This window comes from Castanea sativa, chromosome 3 (assembly GCF_040712315.1).
Source record: "Castanea sativa cultivar Marrone di Chiusa Pesio chromosome 3, ASM4071231v1".
NCBI classification, from domain to species: Eukaryota; Viridiplantae; Streptophyta; class Magnoliopsida; order Fagales; family Fagaceae; genus Castanea; species Castanea sativa.
The window spans coordinates 44,316,025-44,336,784 of record NC_134015.1 but is presented as its reverse complement, the minus strand read 5'-3'; the positions used below and the strand labels follow the sequence as shown (position 1 = coordinate 44,336,784).

General features: G+C 34.6%; 2 protein-coding genes across 3 annotated transcripts; both read left to right on the top strand.

Annotated features, from left to right (window-relative positions):
* Nucleotides 1-6,476: 6,476 nt before the first annotated feature.
* On the top strand, nt 6,477-11,263 carry LOC142629967 (protein SIEVE ELEMENT OCCLUSION B-like). The gene is made up of 7 exons (XM_075804028.1): nt 6,477-6,745; nt 7,296-7,403; nt 7,623-8,071; nt 8,658-8,767; nt 8,922-9,064; nt 9,409-9,900; nt 10,417-11,263. Exons 1-7 carry the CDS (start codon nt 6,545-6,547, stop codon nt 11,038-11,040), a joined length of 2,127 nt encoding a protein of 708 aa, XP_075660143.1. The 5' UTR covers nt 6,477-6,544; the 3' UTR covers nt 11,041-11,263.
* Nucleotides 11,264-15,384: 4,121 nt separating this feature from the next.
* On the top strand, nt 15,385-16,743 carry LOC142629949 (uncharacterized). Of its 2 annotated transcripts, XM_075803999.1 has the most exons (3): nt 15,385-16,080; nt 16,156-16,419; nt 16,503-16,737. In XM_075803999.1, the coding sequence occupies exons 1-3, from the start codon at nt 15,898-15,900 to the stop codon at nt 16,521-16,523; spliced, it is 468 nt and encodes a 155-aa protein (XP_075660114.1). In that variant the 5' UTR covers nt 15,385-15,897; the 3' UTR covers nt 16,524-16,737. The 2 variants fall into 2 exon arrangements, with proteins under 2 accessions (XP_075660114.1, XP_075660113.1); XM_075803998.1 differs by having other exon boundaries at nt 16,156-16,743.
* The last annotated feature ends 4,017 nt before the right edge of the window (nt 16,744-20,760 follow it).

Genomic DNA, 20,760 nt, shown 5'->3' with positions numbered 1-20,760 from the left:
AAAGTTATGAAATAAAAAACATTTGAAAGATAGATCTCTATATTAAATTAGACTATTTTAGTTAATTTTTTCTTTTTTTTACAAATTTAATGTTTTTATTTATATTTAAAATAATTATTAAATTAATTATGACGTCATCATGGTTCGACCTCGGTCCAACCTCGGTTCAACTTCAAAAATCTTGAACCTCTTCCTTTTACTGTTCAATGAACAGTCCTGGTCTAAAAACCTTACTTAAGATATTACATGTTGATAAGGAAATACCCTTAATATGAATTCAATAGACTAAAATCAAAATTCCCAACGGATAGGAAAAAAGAAAAAAAAAAAGATTTAATTGAAGAAGAAAAAACTGTTACATTTCGAAAGTCTCAAGACTTCAAACTATTTATACAATAACTTATTATTTTGACAAACATAAGTAAGTAATAAAGTTTGGAAATATTTTCATAATTTGAGTTTTTTCTTACCAAGTTAAGCTCTAAAGTTTTAGGAACAAAACTGATTTTTCTAATTTGATATAGTTTAATCATTTTATGGATTTAACAATGAAAAGAATTTGAAGTTCCTTTAGCTAATAGTAAAAGTATATGGGAATTACAAGTAAAAATTGACTATGAAAACTTCAAAATAACTAATTATTAAAAAAAAAAACCTATAAATAATACTTTTATGGGTTTTCAGACGTTAAAAAAACATTAAAACATCACTAAGGATCTATGTGGTTGGGGAGATTTTGGGGGATGGAAAATGAGGAAGAGAAAATCATTTTTGTAGGTATTTGGTTGGAGAGAAGAGATGAAGGAAAATTGGTGGAGTGAGGGTGTTTTCTCTCTAAACCCACCAAAATATTTTCTCCCCAAATTAAGAAGAATAGTAGAGAGAAAATGGCCTCCTGCCTGTGTGGATTAAAGAACCAACGTGCAAAGTGCACATGGTTGAAAAAGAAAAAACTGTTACATTTCGAAAGTTTCAAGACCTCAAACTATTTAATACAATAACTTGTTATTTTTACAAAAATAAGTAAGTAATAAAATTTCGAAATATTTTCATAATTTGAGTTTTTTTTTTCCAAGTTAAACTGTAAAGTTTTAGGTGCAAAAATGATTTTTCTAATTTGATATAATTTAATCATTTTATATATTTAACAATGAAAAGTGTTTGAGGTTCATTTAGGTAATACTAAAAGTACATGAGAATTACAAGTGAAAATTGACTATGAAAACTTCAAAATAACTAATTATTAAAAACAGCCTATGAATATGTTATACTTTTATGGATTTTCTAATATTAAAAAAAATTAAAACATCTCTAAGTGTTCGTTGGGTTGGAGAAATTTTAGGGAGATGGAAAAGGAGGGAGAGAAAATAATTTTTATAGGTGTTTGGTTGGAGAGGAGAGAGGAATGAAAATTGGAGTGAGGGTGTTTTCTCTATAGGCCCACCAAAAATTTTCTCCCGAAATCAAGGAGAAAAATAAAGAGAAAAAGGCTTCCCGCCTATGTGGATAAAAGAACCAATGTGCACATGGTTTGTCGTTTTCTTCTTTCGTTTTGTCTTTTTTTGTACTTCTCTTCTTTTTTTTTCTTTTTTCTTTTTTCTCATCTATTTTGGATGATTTGGCTTGTGCTCTTTCTTAAAGGTTTTTTTTTTTTTTTAATTTGAAGTTTCTATTCACAATTGTTTTAATAAAAAAAATGTGTTACCTTTTGTTTTATTTAATATGGACATAATTCTAAATTTTAAATTAACTTCATTTGTCATTCTCTCATTTTTATTCTTAACCAAACAAATGGCTTTTTCATTCTTCCAACCAAATACATATGAGAGAAAACTAAATCTCTTTTATTGTCCTACTTTTCTTTCTATTCCTCAATTTTCCACCCCTACAATCAAATAGAGCCTAAGTGTTCATAAATATATTTTATTGTCCACATTGATTTTTTTAATTATAATATATAATGTGTATATTGTACATGTGTACGGAGACATAAATAAGTTGGTTGTAAATTTGAATTCAATAGAATAAAATTGAAATTCCCAAAGGATAGGAAAAAACAAAAAAGAAAAAAAAAGATTTAATTGAAGAAGAAAAAACTATTACATTTCAAAATTCCCCAAGGATAGGAAAAAAAAATTAATTGATGAAGAGAAAACTTATATTTCGAAAGTCTCAAGACCTCAAACTATTTATACAATAACTTATTATTTTTACAAAAATAAGTAAGTAATAAAATTTGTAAATATCTTCATAATTTGAGTTTTTTTTCCAAGTTAAACTCTAAAGTTTTAGGTGCAAAAATGATTTTTCTAATTTGATATAATTCAATCATTTTATGGATTCAACAATGAAAAGTGTTTGAGGTTCATTTAGCTAATAGTAAAAGTACATGGGAATTACTAGTGAAAATTGACTATGAAAACTTCAAAATAAATCATTATTAAAAAAAATTATGAATAATACTTTTATGGGTTTTCTATCATTAAAATAACATTAAAACACCACTAAGGGACCATTTGGTTGGAGAGATTTTAGAGATGGAGAAGGAGAGAAATGGAAAAGGAGAGAGAGAATAATTTTTGTGGGTGTTTGGTTGAAGAGAAGAGAGGAAGAAAATTTGGTGGAGTGAGGATGCTTTCTCTCTAAGCCTACCAAAATGTTTTCTCCCCAAATCAAGGAGAATACTAGAGAGAAAAGGCTTCCCACCCATGTGGATGAAAGAACCAATGTGTAAGGTGCACATGGTTTGTCATTTTCATCTTTGTTGTCTATCTTTCTTTTTTCTTTTTTGGTTTTCTTCTTTGGCTTTTGTCATTTTCTTCTTTGTTTTTTCTCATCTATTTTGGATACTTTGGCTTATGCTCTTTCTTAAAAAAAATATTTTAAAAAAATTGAAGTGTTTGTACACAATTTTTTTAATAAAAAAATGTTACATTTTTTTTTGTTTAATAGAGACATAATTGTAAATTTATATCAACTTCATTTGTTATCCTCTCATTTTTATTCTTAACCAAACAAATTATTTTCCACCCCAACCAAATACATATGAAAGAAAATTAAATCTCTTTTATTCTCCTACTTTTTTATATATCATTTCATTTTTTCACCCCTCTAATCAAACAAAGCTTAAATGGTCATATAAGTATAATTTATTGTCCATATTGACTTTTTTTTATATAATATATAATGTGTATATTATACACATACACATAAATAAGTTAGTTATAAATTTTCCCTCCCATGAAGTCAAATCCTCATTGTCCATCAATCTTTCTTTGTGGAATCTATCACTGAGCTAAACATGCAATCAGCTATATCATCCTATGACCATCAATCACAGACCAAGACTATTCTCAATCATTTTAAAGCAACTGCATCCTCTGGTGCTTGGAGTACGGATAATGGTATCCTTTTTCCTTTATGGGCATAAAATTATCAGTCTTGTTAGCTTTATCCACTTGCATATCTTTGGGACTTTCATAAATTCCTACCCTCTTTCCTTTTGTTTCACATGTTATGCAGTGGGCATGTTGTGGAATTGGTCCCCTGTTTGCCAATCCTAACTCTGGAATTTTCCATTTTAGAAGCTAGATGACTACCTTTTTATTTTTATTTTTAAGTTAGTGTTCTTTACTATTTGTTTTCTTTTGCATCTATTATGTTAAAAAATGCATAATAAAGACCAATGTAATACATTAAGTGGCGGCTCCAAGATTATTGTTGTGGGGAGTAAAAAGACCCTGATGGGGATGTGGGCCTTTGGGCCATACTAAGGAAGGCCGACCTGCTCTTGGGTTTAGAACTTGTTAGTACTACGGGTCGGCCCATGCGCCGAGGATCCGAGGATCCAGCCGAGGGTGAATTTCTCTTTGGACGGACACCGGAGAACCCAGGACTTCATGATAAAGGTTAGGGAATGACACGGACAAGACCGATGGTTAAAGGGGGGAAACCCTTGAATGTCCTAGAAGCACCGATGTTAAGGAAATACCAAAGATAAAGGCTGCCACCTCCACATTAAAGACCCTGCACCTACCACCCTGGCCGCATTAATGGGGAAGTGACACCTGAACAGTGGAAGGGAAACTTCTGGTTATTATTCAAAGGCACTGAGAAAGGAAATATCTAGGCTAAGGGGGAGTTGGGGCAACACGTGTACAAAGTATCAAAAAGAGGAGTATTTAAGGAGCAACTTAGAACAGAAAGGGGGGCTCCCTTCTTGGTAATCTAAAAGAAAAAAAGAGAAAGAGATAATATAAGAACAACTCTCGGCTTACGTCCGAGCAGGTTGATTTATAGTATTCCTTGTTGTTTTCAATTGTTTACAATCTTTTGCTTGTTATTTAATCCTCAAATACTTCTAACCTGGGTTTCAAGCCCACACTCTACAAATCATATTGTTTAAGGCTCATTGGGCCTGAGCCCATAACTGTTCTTGGGGCCAGGTGCAATTGTGCACTTACAATTGTTATGGTGGTCAATAAAAAATATAAATTATACAAAATTTAAAATAAAAGAAAACTTAAATATATTGGCATCACAATTAAAAAAAAAAACTAAAACTAAAACTAAAATACATAAATTTTTTACAATTGCTTTTTATGATGTTTCATATTTTGCATTATCAATCCTACAAGTTACATCTCTTTTAATGTACATAACCAAACAATTATTTATCTATTGATCTCCCATTTGATTGATTTATTTCAAATTTGTTAAGATCTAAATGAGCTATTTCTAAAGTTTAAAATTAACAAATTTCTACTTTTGCTGTTGGGCATATTAATTTTTTTTTCCTAGATTTTAGATCAAATTAGTTTGTTATTGAGCTTTTTTTTTTTTTTTTATTAAAAAGTCTAAGATATTATTCAGATGATCATATTCAAACTTATTTCAGCAGACTTTTAAAAAAAAATCTAGAGTTAAAGTGTTCAAATATTTATTTTAGGGGGTCAAAACAAATATATATATATATATATATATATTAACTTTTTTTTTTTTTTTTTTGGGGGGACCAGTTCAGAGGGTTCATTTGAACTCCCTGGGCTCTAATTGGAGCGGCCCCTGAATACATTCTTTCGGTTGATCACCCACCTTTAGAGATAGCTGCTGCCTTTTTAGGATTGGCTGTTAAATTAAAATTATCCTAAAAATGGTGTTAACTATCATTTTCCTTTCCTTTTCCCTTTCTATCAAAGACCATCTCAGCAAGTTCTTTTTGCTACTGTATTGAACAGCTTTCTTTGAGTTCTCAGCCACGTAAATCACAAAATGTACAACAAGTAAGGAATCTCTCAACATTACACAATTAAAGTGATGTGGAAAATTGCCTTATCCGTAAGCACCTAGCATCTCATCAACGGTAAATCTCCCTATTTACTTTAATGACACAAGCTTGCTTATGTCACCAAACTAACGGATTTTTCAAATGAAGATTAGCCTACAAGTATTGGTGGGGTATGAATTACATTAACAACCAAGAGCCATGTAACTCAAGTTACTCGACTGGCAACAATAGAGAAATTTAGAATTCAAATCTCTCACCATTATTGTAACTATCGAATTATGAATTGCATAATTAACAGAATTCTTGTTTCACTACAATGTGACCTATTATTCAAGAATGCTAGTGTGCAAGTTATAAGCCCTCGATTGAAAATCAATCTGTATAGGTCTATTTTGATTTTTATCAACTTGTTCATAGATAATGGTATGTTTTAGAAGAAACGAGAATGCAAAATGAATAGTTAAATAATTCTCGTAGCACCTAGCATCTCATCAATGGCTATTGAAGTGAAAGTAGAAATTACATCTATGCTAACACAAGATTGAATATAGTTAATAATTGCCAATTAAATTATGGTATACTTAGACACAAAGAGTTTGAATATACCTTAATTGCCAGAGTATTTATGGGTTCAATGGCATTGATCCCCATACATTTATTAATTAATGTTATTTTGATGAACAAATTGCTTTGGATCCTCAAATGGCCAATTCAAATTGAGCAGGCACGTGCAACATAAAGAAGTCCTGACACTCCACGTATTGCTCCTTTGGAAATTCCAAGTTGGAATCCTACCACAGTATCCAAAGAAAAATTCTAGTACAATGTTAAAAAGAGGTTAAATTTTAACAAGAAAATGGAATCGTACGATTTTACTCTCTCTGACGTTAATCAGAAAAATCCAACCTCTCCTAAATTAATTAAAGAACTAACCTAAGTAACAACGTACGTGTATCACATTGGCTAAAATTAACCAGCATCTCCAGCAGTTCGAATCTAACGATTGAGCTTTTATACTGTAAAGATGAAAAAGGATAGTTAACAGACACAACAGAGACTAAAGCTCAAAGCCTAATCCAAAATTCTAAACCTATTGATGTTACTTTCTAGTATAACCTCCATTGCAAGCAAGGTAGCAAATTGACCTTTATTCCATTTTTCATGATCTATATATAAGACATAGATTTAAACCAAATGCAACCCAACAACACAACTCTAATCCCTCACCTAAATCCTCATCTTTGCAATTAAACCAAGATGGCTCTTGTGTCGACGCAGAAGGTGCCACAATCAAGAGGTGATCGCCATTTCTTCTCGAGCTCCGATGACAATGCAATGATGAAGCAGATTCAGGGCACTCATGCTCCAGATGGCCGAGAGGTTGATGTGAAACCTTTCCTTCATATCATTGAGGACATTTTTAAGCGTGCTGGATTTGGCATCCCCGGCTTTATTCAAGTATGTACTTTTAACTTTATACTAAAGAATTATGTGTTTGTTTTACATTCCCGTTAGCTGTGTCTATTTCACACACCCAACCAATTACATATATTCATACGTACAAATGCCAAATAGCAAAATAAATGGTAAAAAATAAATATGAGTGAAATTGGTGAGGGAATAAGTGCATGTCACACGTGTGTGTATTTTGTGTGCACTAAGATGCATGCACTGGTCATTATTCTAATCACAATTAATTACTTTATTTTTATTTATATATATATTTTATACAAATTAGAAATTTTACTTTAGTCTAATCTAAGTGTAGATATGTGTAAAGTTTTCTTCTGGAAACTTGAATCTTAGCACTTACCTCTCACATCTCACATCTCACATCTCACAAATATTTATACTTATGGAGTGACCATTGCATCAAGAGTAAACAGTGGTTACAATCAATTACTTTAACAAATTGTAAAAAAAAAAAAAAAATTGTGATACTTATTATATAGGTAGCATTGTATTCTTTATGCAGTTGCTAATCATTAATTGTTGACCAATTGCGTAGGGAACACAAGTACAATTTGAATCAATGGAAGACAAGGCCCTCCATTCTAGCGACATCTCTGACATGCTGGACCTTTTGTCATACACGATTAGCAAAATCTCCTGCGAGGTTTTAAATTATGGCTTATTTATTTTATAAATGTTGTTACTTTCATGTGGTTGGTCTGATATATCTTAACATTCATAAAATTGCTTTACATCTTACATAAGGACAGCACAAGATCCAGATGGAAAAAAATGCAAATTATTGTGTCTTTAGAATTCATGCAATTTAATCATTTTCTTTCGCAATAGATTTTGTTTATGCCATGCACACTATGTATGACAGATATCCTGCAAGTGCTCCGGGGGTGGAGATGCTCATGCAACAACTGTAGCTATATTCAATGTACTCACAAGCTATTCATGGGATGCAAAGTTGGTGCTAGCCTTGGCAGCTTTTGCTGTAAACTATGGTGAATTTTGGCTGGTGGTGCAGCTTTACCCTACCAACCCTCTTGCCAAATCGGTTGCATTCCTCAAGCAAATGCCTGAAATATTGGAGCGTGCTGAATCCTTGAAACCAAAGTTTGAGGCACTTAACAACCTCATCAAGGCCATGTTGGATGTCACCAAGTGCATCGTTGAGTTCAAGGAGCTTCCTTCTCAGTACATTACTCCAGACGCACCTGAAATGGTTGCTGCCACTGCTCATATTCCAACAGCCGTGTATTGGACCATTCGGAGCATTGTGGCGTGCGCTTCACAAATTATGGGCCTCATAGGCATGGGTCACGAGTATGTTTCCTTTGTACAATCCCCCAGAATATCTTTCTCTTCTACTTTTGCTTGCCATTTTATTCTCAACAATACTACCAACACATCCATTTTCACAACTTGTTAATATTTGCAACTATGATATTGATAATTAATCAAAAGTAATAGGTTCGTGTAAACAAGAGTAGGTAGACAATATTTACCGCTCACAATTTCACACATTTAACATCTTATAAACTTGGACGTGGGATGTCTTAGAAATATTCATCTTGAGTATTAGCAACATATCGATGCCATTGTGATTTACATGTTGGCATGTTGCCACAGCACTAACAAAAAGCAGAACTGCAGGCAGGAGTAGATAACAAACAACACTATAATAATAATGCTACATATTAAACAAATTTCATAGTTTTTTTTCTTCCATAATTTCAGAAGTGGCAGATTGTGCTGAGATGAACATCGCTGTCACATGAAACAGATATCACTTTTGTATACAAATCATAACCTGTTACCTATATATAAAATATTTAAAATAGTGGAACTCGTTGTGTTTAAACTTTTTGGATTTGTAATTTCTCTTTGACCTGGGCTGCACTGGTCTCAGGTACGCAGCATCAACTACTGAGGCTTGGGAACTGTCGAGCTTGGCCCACAAGGTCAACAACATACACAGCCACCTTATGAAGCAGATCACTCTTTGCCATCAACACATTGGTGAGTCTTACTGGCCTTGATTACAATAATTCACGTTTAGTTATATATTCACCTCATTTATTTTTTAAAGCAAAGCGGACCCATAAAACAAAATATAAAGCTTTTCCTAGTAGTTTACGCCCCTGACAAGATATAATAAAATGGTTTAATGTAGAGGAGAAGAGGCATATTGAAGCATATTTGACACTCGTGCGTCTCTTTGAGACACCCCATCTCGACAACATGAAGATACTTAAGGCTTTGATTTATGCAAAGGAAGATCAGCTGCCACTCTTTGATGGTTCTAACAAGAAAAGGGTTAGCTATCTATATCTATATCTAAGTTTTCCTTCTTGCTCTGCACTATTTTTTAGTTTCATTTTGTAGTGGTTGTCAATCCACAATCTTTTTGCATCTAGAATAACCTTGGTTGGCTGTGATCATGTCATGCAATTAATAGATATTATGTTGAACTTCTTCAAGGATACTCGTGAGGACCTAAATTTCAATCAAATTCAAACACATTTGTGTCGTAATAATGTCTTGTTTCTCAGTTACTACTCTTATTAGCAGTATTTACAAAGACAGTTACTTGAAACACAGCTAGATCAACGGTTTCAATTAATGTTTCTGAACCTCTGCATATATGCACTGCTAAACAGGCTAGCATTGAGGTGTTGAGAAGGAAGATTGTATTGCTGTTTATTACAGACCTGGATGTCCCCAACGAAGAGCTTTCAATCCTTATCCAAATGTACCTAGAGTCTCGACACCAACAATCGAGGCCTGAGAGTCAGTACGAGGTTGTGTGGATTCCAGTGGTGGACAAGTCTACCCCTTGGAGCGCAGACAAGCAAAAGCATTTTGATAGCTTACAAGGGGTGATGCCGTGGTACTCGGTGTTCCACCCATCACAGCTTGACCCAGCAGTCATCAGGTATATCAAGGAGGTGTGGCACTTCACTAAGAAACCTTTGCTTGTGGTGCTTGACCCGCAAGGCAAAGTTGTGAACCAAAACGCAGTTCATATGATGTGGATTTGGGGAAGCATAGCATACCCTTTCACTAGTTCAAGGGAGGAAACACTCTGGCGGGAAGAGAGCTGGAGAATTGAGCTATTGGCTGAAACCATTGAACCAGTAATCTTTAATTGGGTATGTTCATCATTTATCTCATGCCTATATACCAAAACTTTTCCAAAAACTCAATTTTTTACCCTTGTATTTTAGTTCAATTTTGTAACAGGTATATATGGGTGACCCTCCTAAACTTTTCGTTTAAATTTTTTCCTTAATTCTTTTTTTTTTTTTTTTTTTGAGATTGTTAAAATGGCCAGTTGTGATTATTATATAATAAAAATCAAATAAGTAATAATTTCATTTAAAAATGATGTTTCACTATTACAATTTACCACTTTAAATGTGAAAAAAGTTAAAAGAAAATTTTATCATATGGATTTTGCGAATTATAAATAACAATTTTTTTTAAAAGAAGTATGTTAACTATTATTTATTATATTGGTGAAATAACACTAGTTGCGTTTATTGTTATTTTAATTTGTAAAATTTGTAGTAGTTTTATTGTTTTACTAGTAAATCTTTAAGTTAGACGATTCCATGCATATTCCTTTAATGGAGTAATTTGATGGTGTGAACTTGATGGTATTTAAGGTAGCAGAACAGAAAATCATTTGCTTGTTTGGAGGGGAAGATATCGAGTGGGTGCGAAAGTTTACAAACACTGCACGTACTGTTGCAAAAGCTGCCAACGTTCCAATAGAAATGCTTTACGTAGGGAAGAGCAACCCCAGGGAAAAAGTTAAAAAAAACAACAGCATCATTGTTGCGGAAAACCTTAGCCACCACCTACCAGACCTGACTCTAATCTGGTTCTTCTGGGTCAGGCTTGAAAGCATGTGGCACAGCAAGATGCAACACGGCAAGAGTGTGGAAAATGACTCCATAATGCAAGAGATTATGACCATGCTGAGTTTTGATGGGAGCGAGCAGGGTTGGGCTGTGATATGTAAAGGATCAGGTGCATCGGAGATGGCAAAGGCCAAAGGGGACACCATTTTGAAGGCCTTGACCGAATATGAACAATGGAAAGAAACTGTAATAGATTTAGGCTTTGTGCCCGCACTGATTGAGTACCTCAAAAAGCTCCACTCCCCACTTCACTGCAACCGTCTGATACTGCCTGGCGCCACCGGGAGCATCCCCGAGAAGGTGGTTTGTGCTGAATGTAGCCGTCCCATGGAGAAGTTCATCATGTACCGTTGTTGCACCGATTAATTAAGTCTATGAAATAAGGGTTGTGAGCTTGTACTATTAGTTTTTCTCTGAATAAAGAAGAACATGTTGGTATTTAATTTTTATAACTCCTAGAGCTTGCTCTTATATTACTCGGAGTTTTGTAAAATTTGGACGTTTTGATATCTATGTGTGATTGATAATGTTGTATAATTATATCTTATTAATAAGATCAGTGCTGATCGTTTTTAGTACTTTAATCTAATAGCTTCTTTTCTTTCTTTCTTTATTTATTTATTTTTTTTTTTCAATCTCATTCTTTTTGCAGTGTCCTCTTCTGAGTCTTCTCTCTTTGTTAGAATGCCTAGTGAAGGTTGTAGGCACCTTCGGCTCTTTATAACTCCTTTATACAAAGGGGTAAGGATCTTTTGGGCCTATTTCAAATCATTGTCTTGGGCAAAGGCTTTGGGCCATGCATGAGCCCACTCGTTCTCTTACTCAAGAGCATTCTACAGAAAACCCTTATTGGGCTTTTCCTCCTCTCCTCAAGGAATTTGGGTTGTCCTTGGGCCCATTCATGCCCCCATTGAAAAGCAATTTTTTAGGATCATTCCTAGTCTCGTTCCCCTATTCAAGAAGAGTTGGGCCTTCCTTGAGCCCCCTTTAGTTTTTTTCTCAGCTTAAGTGATTTGGGTTTTGTTTGTTGGCCCAAACATGTTTGAAATTTGGGTAGCAATAAGCATTAAAATCCATTCTTGAGTTCTATCATTTATTATCTTAGGTAGAATATGTGACCGGAGAAAAAATTTTGTATGCGCATGAGCAGACCCTCTCACTGACATGTGGGCTCCATAAGTGTGGGGCCTACTTGTTTGTGAGAGAGATGTCTCATGGCTTGGCGCATGAGATACTCTCTTGTGACTAGAATCCAAAATTTATATTCAAAATCCAACTTCAATATTAATCAGAACATATGAAAAACTTTAAATTGGTCATTTAAATTTTGATTTCAAATTTATTTATTTATTGCATCATTTATTGTGAGTCAGCCAACAACTGAATATTTAATTTTGAACATGGTCGCAAGCCCAATCACTTATTAAGACAAGCTCTCCTCCTAATTCTACACTGCTTCCAGTTGATGGCTTTTATGCCTCAAGCTTTAAATCGATATCAATATCCACATGATTTTTCCCACACCTAAGACCCAAGATTAAGCACTAGAGCTGCTTGATTGGGTTTGAAGTTTGAGAGAGACGATTTTGTTGTAAAACTTAGTTGGTAATGTTGACTCGAACTAAGCTGGTGATCTAGAAAAACATTGTTATGCTATACTACATGCTATTTGTTTACATATGTTAAAGAATTTTTGAGTTGGAGGTTCACACTATAGTCCACTATTGCATTATCAACCACCACTACAAAACACGCGGGTCTTAGGCCGCGTTTTTTTCAGCCGCGTTTGTAAAAACGCGGCCTAAGACCTGACTTGGGCCGCGTTTCTGAGAAACGCACCCACAGCACCTATATTATGGCCGCGTGGGTTGGACGCAGCCCAAGCCCAAGTCTATAGCTGCGTTTTTTCTTTCTCCAACTGCATTTTTCTGGAATGGGCTGAAGCCGCGTTTTTAAAACGCGGCTTTAGACCCATCTGAAATATATATATATATATATATATTTTTTAATATATGTCTTGAAGCCGCGTTTTTAAAACGCGGCTTCAGCCCTCTCCTAAAGCCGCGTTTATTCAAAAACGCGGCCATAGTCTACCCTGAAGCTGCGTTTTTTAAACGCGGCTTCAAGAATCCCTGAAGCTACGTTTTAAAAAACGCGGCCACAATCCCTACTATAAATAGTTTAGAAAAAATCTCCTTACCCAAACAACAGCCTTGCTCTGTCTACAGCCCTTCGAACCCGATTCCCTCAAGACCCAACTCGAACTCAATCCGCCCCACCCGACACCGCCCGCGCCGTCGTTCATCAAAGCATCGTCACTGACCTCCAGACCAAGCACTGCGGCACCGCCTCCACCCTCACCCGCACCAAAGTCCGATGCGGCGGCAAAAAGCCTTACCCTGAAAAAAAATTAAAAAAAAACTCCTAAAAAAACCGAATCTCCACTACCGATCGTACACACCGGCACTGCCCTAAGTCTCTCCCTCTCTCTCGAGAACTCTCAATCTCACTCAAGACACTGAGAGGGCCAACTAACAGTAAGTATTTTAAATTGGGCTTTTTTTATTTATGTTTTAGGGTTTCAATTTTTGGTTTAGGGTATTGATTTTAGGTTTAGGGTTTCGATTTTGTGATTGTAGGGTTTCGATTTTAGGTTTAGGATTTCGATTTTGTGATTGTAGGGTTTCGACTGTGAATATTTGACTGTGATAGAAGCCATCAAGGAGGTTATTTGGCTAAATGGTTTGATTGGAGGCTTAGGAATTTATCAGAAGCATGGTTAAGTATTTTGTAACAGTCAAAATGCTATTCCTCTCTCAAAGAACCAAGTCCACCACTCTCGAACTAAGCCATCAAATGCTATTTTTCTTTTTAGTCTCTCTTTCTTCATTCCTAATATTTATTTGTGGGATATTCTCAACCTATAAAAATTTTGATTAAAATATTATTCCCGCCCCTGAAATTTGCATGAATTTCGTTTTTCATCCCTAAACTTAAAAAAAATAAAATAAAAATAAAAAATTCATTCCTAAAATTTTTAAAGAGACTCCTTCAATAGTTTAGGTACCTAAAAAAAACTTTTAAAATAATTCAAAGATGAAAAACAAAATTTTCAAAGTTGAAAAGTAATAAATGTAACATATTCAATAATTTACGACAAAAAATAATTTTTCAAAGTTTAGAAATGAAATATACAAAATTAAAGCTGAGTTTGGATACAGCTTATGCGTTTTGCGTCTGTGCGTTTTGCGTTTTTTTTTTTTTTTTTTTTTTTCTTCTTCTGCTACTGTACGGGTCAGGGGACAAAGGCTACTGTTCATGACTGTGCATGAACAGTAGCCAGCTTTTGCTGACTTTTCAGCACATTTGTGGGTCCTGTGTACTGTTCACGGGACCCACAAACTTCACTTTACAGAATTTTTTTATTAAAAATGGGTCCCACGACACTATTCACACATTTAAAAATTATTTTGGTACAGTGTTTTCAGTTTTCAGTTTTCAGCAATAAGCTCTATCCAAACGGACCCTAAGGGGCAAACAATATTTAGCTTAATTTTCATAATCGATTAGAATTTTAAATTTTTTGAAACTTAGATGATAAAGTCTTAACTAATTTAAACGATCCTACTAATTAATAAGACAAATAGAATTTTTGTTGGAGTAAAAATTTTAATTTCTTGAGAGTTAAATAAAAAGTAAACCAAAATAAGATAACAAAATTAATAATTAATGATAATATAACCACTTGTTGCATAAAGATGATAATCATTTGGTATCACAAAAAACTCTAGCCTAAGTACCAACTTTTATTATATAATATATGATTTTGCATGGGAATGACTCTTTAGCACGTAACATCCAACCGTACGAATCTTGCAATTAAGCTTCCATTCTTAAGGATAGTGTAACCACTTATTGCAGAAAGATAATATTCATTTGGCATCACAACCACTGTTTTAAAAATTAGATTGGCTGGTTGAACCAATTTAACAGTGAACTGGAATGGAACTGATCCGGTCAAAACCGGAAAAACTAAAAAAAAAAACTAATTAAAACCGCGAATCTATCTCTTTTTTTATTCTTCAACCGTTCTGATTTTTAAAACCATAATCACAATAGCTTCTAAGAACCAAATTTTATTAAGTATATGATTTTGTGTGGGAATGGTTCTTAAGCGCGCAACATCCAGCCATACAAATCTCACAATTAAGCTTCCATGCTGTAAAGTTAAAAAGAGGATGGTTAAGGGACAAACAATCTAAAGCCTTTTCAAAATTCTACCCTTACCTTCACGTTCAACTCAATCTCCATCGCAAGCAAGGTAGCAAATTGGCCTTTATTCCATTTGACATGAACTATATATATCTAAGGCATAGATTAAAACCAAATTCAACCCAACACAACCCTTGTCCCTGACCTAAATCTTGATCTTTGCGATAAACCAAGATGGCTAATGTTACGCAGGAGGAGGTGCTAAAACTCACGAATGATGACCAGATGTTCCCTAGCTTTGATGACAATGCCATGAGAAAGCTAACTTAGTCCATTCATGCCCCAGATGGCCGAGAGGTTAAAGCCAAAGCTTTCCTTGAGATCATTGAGGACATTTTTAATAGTGTTGCACTTGGCATCCCAGGCATTCTTCAAGGGACAAAATTTAGCTATAAAATTGGTTGTAGCCTAAGGTTACAACCTTACTCAACCTTCTCGGTGCGTTCTTTTAACTCTTTCCTTGGACTAACTACTTTTATTTTACCTGAGTGATCATTCTTTTAGCGTCTGTTTTGCAATCTCTGAGCGTCCTGAATTGGAGAGTTGTTACCAAGGTCGAGTTCAGGCTGCCCTAGAATTTGCTTGAGAAATTGAAGATTTTGACGACCTTGTGGATCCTCGTCACTTGTACAATCATTGCCTTGGACCCGAACCCATAGAATATGTGCTAAAGAAAATCCTTCAAGAAGAGAAAAGTATGTGTGTTTCACCCCTTTTTTTTTTACTTGTTTCAAGACTCACTTCTTTCCTTGATCCTCTTCTTGTAGGGATGGCCACTAGATATAGCAAGGAAAAATATGCCCGTGTGAAGGGAATGAAGAATGAAACTTTGTCTCAACTAGCCATTGATACCAAAAAAAAAAATGCTAATTGAACAAAGAGAAAAATGAGACGATCATTTTTTCATTCTTCCATACAGTCCCTTCTTCTCCAACCCCTTCTCTCGAGGTGATGAATGTCATGCCTCCAACTACTCGTTCCAAGGGAAAGAGTAAAATTAGAAAGAGTGTTTGGGAGGAACCGGCGACAGCCCTTGGACAAGCTCATAACGTAATTGTGAATGAGGAGCTTAAGGGTCTGGCCTCCATCCCATCTCATGAACTAGTCAGTCGTCACATACACAAATTGGTGCAGGTATTTTACTCAATTGCTATATTGCCACTGAATTTTTACCTCGATCGTAGATTTGATTATGTATTTTTCCTTTAGGTTCTTAGAGAAACCCTACGCTTGACAACTGATTACTTGAGCAATGAGGAGAAAGTGGTGGTGGCCAACTCTAAAGTTGAATTTGTCGAGGTTGAAAGCTCAAAGCTGAGGAAGGACTTGATCGAGGCTATAAATCAAGCCATAAAAGCCAAGGAGAAAGTCAAGGAGCTCAGTGAGGCTTTGAAAGTTGAAAAGATGCTCGTCACTCAGAAGGACGAAGAGATCCAGGTTGCTTTTCTAAAGACCGGCGAGGAGCATGAAAAAGTGATGGCCAAGTTCCTGAAATCCAAACACTTTTTTTATCTTCAATTTATCTAGTATTACATAGAAATTGAGCTTCTTTGTAGATGGACGATGAAGCATCATAACCAGGCAGTGGACTTTTCCAACCTTGACTTTGAGACCATCGACACTGAGATTCTTGCCAACGAAGCTAGAGAGCAGGAAGAAGCTGCTGCTACTGCTGTTGTTGGAGGGGACGATGCTACAGATGCTGGACGAGTAGACCAGGGCCACAAAGACGAGATCGTCGCTACACCTTAAAAGAATATTAGTTTTTTTTTTTTTTTTTTGAGAACACTGGTTGCCTCCTTGTTTTAAGGCTATTATATTTTTGCTTAAAAACAATGATTATTTTGAATGTAGCTTTAGCTTTTATCGGTATTTATTTTGAATACAGCTTTAGCTTTTATCAATACCTTCATATTATGTCTTAGCTTTAATTGCTAGAACTTTTTCTTTGAAGAACCTTTTCCACAGTTTGAACCGGAAAAGTTCGTCAATAAAGTGTTTTGACGAATCGTTAGTAAAATTTTCTTGACAAATTTTTCTTTAAGAACCTTTCTATGACTTAAACTCGTTATTGGAGTTCTTATCATTAATAATACTTCTCTAGGAATGTATGATTTAAACTCATCATTGGATTTTTTACCATTAATAATATTTCCTTAGGAAATTTATGATTTAAACTCGTCATTAGAGTTTTTACCATTAACAATATTTCCCTAGGAAATTTACAATTTTAACTTGTCGTTGGAGTTTTTGCCATTAATAATATCCTCCTATGATTTAAACTCATTGTTGGAGTTTTTGCCATGGGTAGTTTTTCCTTAGAAAATGTATAATCACATATACAACTTTACTTCTAGAGTTTATGCTGTTATGGACGATTGAATCGAGGATCAAGTCTTTGAAGAAAAATGGTTTGGGACACCTTATTAATTTATTCACCCTTATTTATGAAGGGATTACGAGGGAAATAACTTGACCAAATAGAAATGCTAAAATAAAAGCAATTGCAACAAAAGAGATCTCACTTATCTGATAATTCGTTAGACGAGGTATTACTATGGATGGAATTTATTGTTGTCAATACTTTCTATTGATAATTCTTTTTTAGGTGCTCCACATTCCAAGGATGAGGTAATGGATTACTGTTGAGGTCCTTCAGGTAGTAACTTCCTCCTCTTGAGTAACGGATAACCTTATATGGACCTTCCCAAGTAGGGCCTAACTTTCCCTAGGTTAGCTCCTTGATGGCCTGAGAGACTTTTTGCAACACCATATCATCATAATTAAACTGCCTAAGTTTCACCCTCTGGTCGTGGTACTTTGACATCCTCTGCTGGCAGTGAGACATTCTTTAAGCTGCATCATCTTTAACTTCAGGCAAGCAATTCAAACTTAGCTTTAGCTTTTAATTGTTGAGATTCCTGTCGTAATGGGCTCGTCTAAGGCTTGACAACCCTACTTCAATAGGAATCACTGCTTTTGTGCCAAAAGCTAGCTTGAATGGTGTTTCTCTTGTTGATGTTCTTGCAATTATCCAATAAGCCCATAAAACATCTGGTAACTCTTTTGGCCATGCACCCTTTGCCGGCTTTATAGACACCTCATTTTGTACCCGGTTAATAAACTTTAGTCTCCGGTCCCAATGATGAGCTTGACATATCTACAAAAGATAATTGAAGTTATTTTGATAGTTTGGAAGTAATCACAACTCAAAAGTGCTCAAATTACTTTGAAAACTATGCTGAAAAATGACCTTTGCTCACTTTTTTAATCATAACTTTTGATCCATAAATTTGAACACAAATTTTACCTAATTTGGACTTATATTGAGTAAATTATGACCATTTGAAGTTGGGCCAACTAGACAGCCCAATTTTGTAGGTTTTAAAACTTCATTTTAAGGGCCCAAAACATCATGCTTTGGTGTGGGCTGGCCCATAAACCCTTGAGAACATCCATAGACTATTAAAAAGCCCCTAAGACCCTAATTTTAACTTATAAATACTCATCTTATGTCTCAAATCAAAACCCTAGCTCGAGAGAAGGATTTTTTGGCCTTCATTGTCTCTAAAACCCTATTTTCTCTTTTGAAAACCCTATGACAGCCCCTTAGCACGTTTTTGACAAAATCAAAACCTCTCTTTAGTTAGATCTAAGGAAGCAAATAATCTCTTTCAAAACTTTTTTCAAACAATCTTTTCAAGAATATCTTTTTTTGAGTTGTGATTACTAATAAACTATTGATATATTTGATTCCTTTGATTATCATTTAATCTTGTTGTGTCAGCACTGTGGAGCGGGTTAAATATCAATCAAGTTATGTTTTCCATAAGTAAGGTGAGTCTCTCTTTGTGGCTCTTCCTTAATTTGGTTTTTTACAACTTGTGTTCTTGTTGTTTATATTTGATTTATTTGTTATACATGCTTAGAAATATGTTTTGCTTTGTTTAATTTTGATTTGTTGTTTCTCATCATGTTTTTATTGGAGAGCTGAATGATTTGATATATTGATGAATATGTTTTGATGTGTTAAGTGTTGCTCTTGTTTGTTGTTAGATCCAATGCATGTTTAGGAATAGATTTTGTTTTTGTTAGGAAATTTAGACCCCAGATGATAGAATTAACAAGTTTTAAACCCAAATTATTAATTAGATTTATTATGACTAAAACTTGTTAAAACAAACAAACATCAATATCATGTCAAATATAAGTGCAGCAGAAAAATAAATAAGACAAAATATGATGACTCAGGAAAATCAATGAAACCAACTAGTTTCACAGTAAAAAATCTGGGGGGAAACCTTCCCGAAAAGCAATCCACTATAGTAAAGAGAATTTTCAGATCTAGTACAAAACCTTTGTCCCTAGACTCTACAATCTTCATAGATGAACTTACAGCAGAAACCTTCTACCTCTTCAGAACCTCTGAACTCTATAATATATGAGCGCCACCCTTTGATGCACGGATCCCAGTACGTGTCTAATTCCTTTGCACGAATTTCAGTACGTGACTCACTCACCAACTTGAGGAAGAAGAATGTTGGGTACAAAGTTCTTCACTTTATCAACAACGAAGATCAAGAAGCACTTGGTTACAAAATTCTAAGGCGTAAAGACGCAGTAGCTTCTTTTTTTGAGAGAATAAGGCTTCGGTCACCTTTTTCATATGTTCTCCTTGTATTCTTTTATGTGACGACCTCTAAAATAAGCCTTATATATGTCTAGGGTTGTGAGAAAAGAAATCATATACAAATACAAAAGTTTGGCTCAAAAATCAGATCTGAAAATTCTAATTTCCGTAACCTCGATAGATACCTCGATAGATAGCAGGTGTCGAGCCTCATTAAATCTCGATAGATAACTATCTGTCGAGCAAGTGTCCGTAGGTGTCGAGCTATTTATCCAGCTTTAGTGAACACATTTTCTTCATTTATTTCTTGGTCCAATCTTCATGGCCTTAATACTAGACTTGAACAACATGTTCTTTGAAGTATTAAACACATCTTAGATCTACCCAATTACAAGTAAAGTACGTTTTGTCAAAGGATTAGCCAACTACATAAAATATGTCCTTAACAATCTCCCCCTTTGGTAATCTGTGACAAAACCACAACAAACAAATGAACATATGATAGAAGTCATAAATCACTCAACTCATACTCACTTGTTAAGTACAATAAAATCTATTCTAACACAAACTCTTGAAAAACTTTGCAAGAAGAGAGTTCGTGGCATGGAAGACTTTGACAACCTGTATTTCTGAAACACTTAAACAAAACTCATCAAGGCATCTTTGTGTGAAACAGAAATAATAAATTGCATACAAAAATAAGAAACATGTATATAAAGAGAGAAAACAACACATGTAAAGGTAGGTGAAGAAAATATACATCATCACACACACACACACACACACACACACACACACACACATATATATATATATATATATCAAAGATAAGCACAATGTATGTAAACATGATCACAAGACCTAAGGTACAAGAACAAGAAGCTAAAGAAGCTCCTATAACAACAAGGAGGTAAACATTCCCCTTAACAAGATGAAACACATCTTCTCCTTACAAAGGAATGTATTTCTCCCCCTAACTTGTAGAATCTTAAATAAAGAAACCACAATTTCTCCAATTTCTCCTCATTTTTGTCATGAATGACAAAGGATACAAGAAGCTATAAAGCTTCATCCGAAAAACATAAGGATGATCGAGGATGATCAAGGGGGTACAAAGAATCCATATAAATGCATGAATGTAACGAAACAAGATGCTATGGATGATAAGATAAGAGAAAAATGCA

Excerpts from the sequence above, each read along its gene's own strand:
- LOC142629967 (XM_075804028.1), top strand. The coding sequence starts at position 6,545 with ATGGCTCTTGTGTCGACGCAGAAGGTGCCACAATCAAGAGGTGATCGC. Across the intron at positions 7,404-7,622 it reads TTAGCAAAATCTCCTGCGAG|ATATCCTGCAAGTGCTCCGG; the intron begins GTTTTAAATTAT and ends TATGTATGACAG. Across the intron at positions 8,072-8,657 it reads CTCATAGGCATGGGTCACGA|GTACGCAGCATCAACTACTG; the intron begins GTATGTTTCCTT and ends CACTGGTCTCAG.
- LOC142629949 (XM_075803998.1), top strand. The coding sequence starts at position 15,898 with ATGAATGTCATGCCTCCAACTACTCGTTCCAAGGGAAAGAGTAAAATT. Across the intron at positions 16,081-16,155 it reads ACATACACAAATTGGTGCAG|GTTCTTAGAGAAACCCTACG; the intron begins GTATTTTACTCA and ends TTTTTCCTTTAG.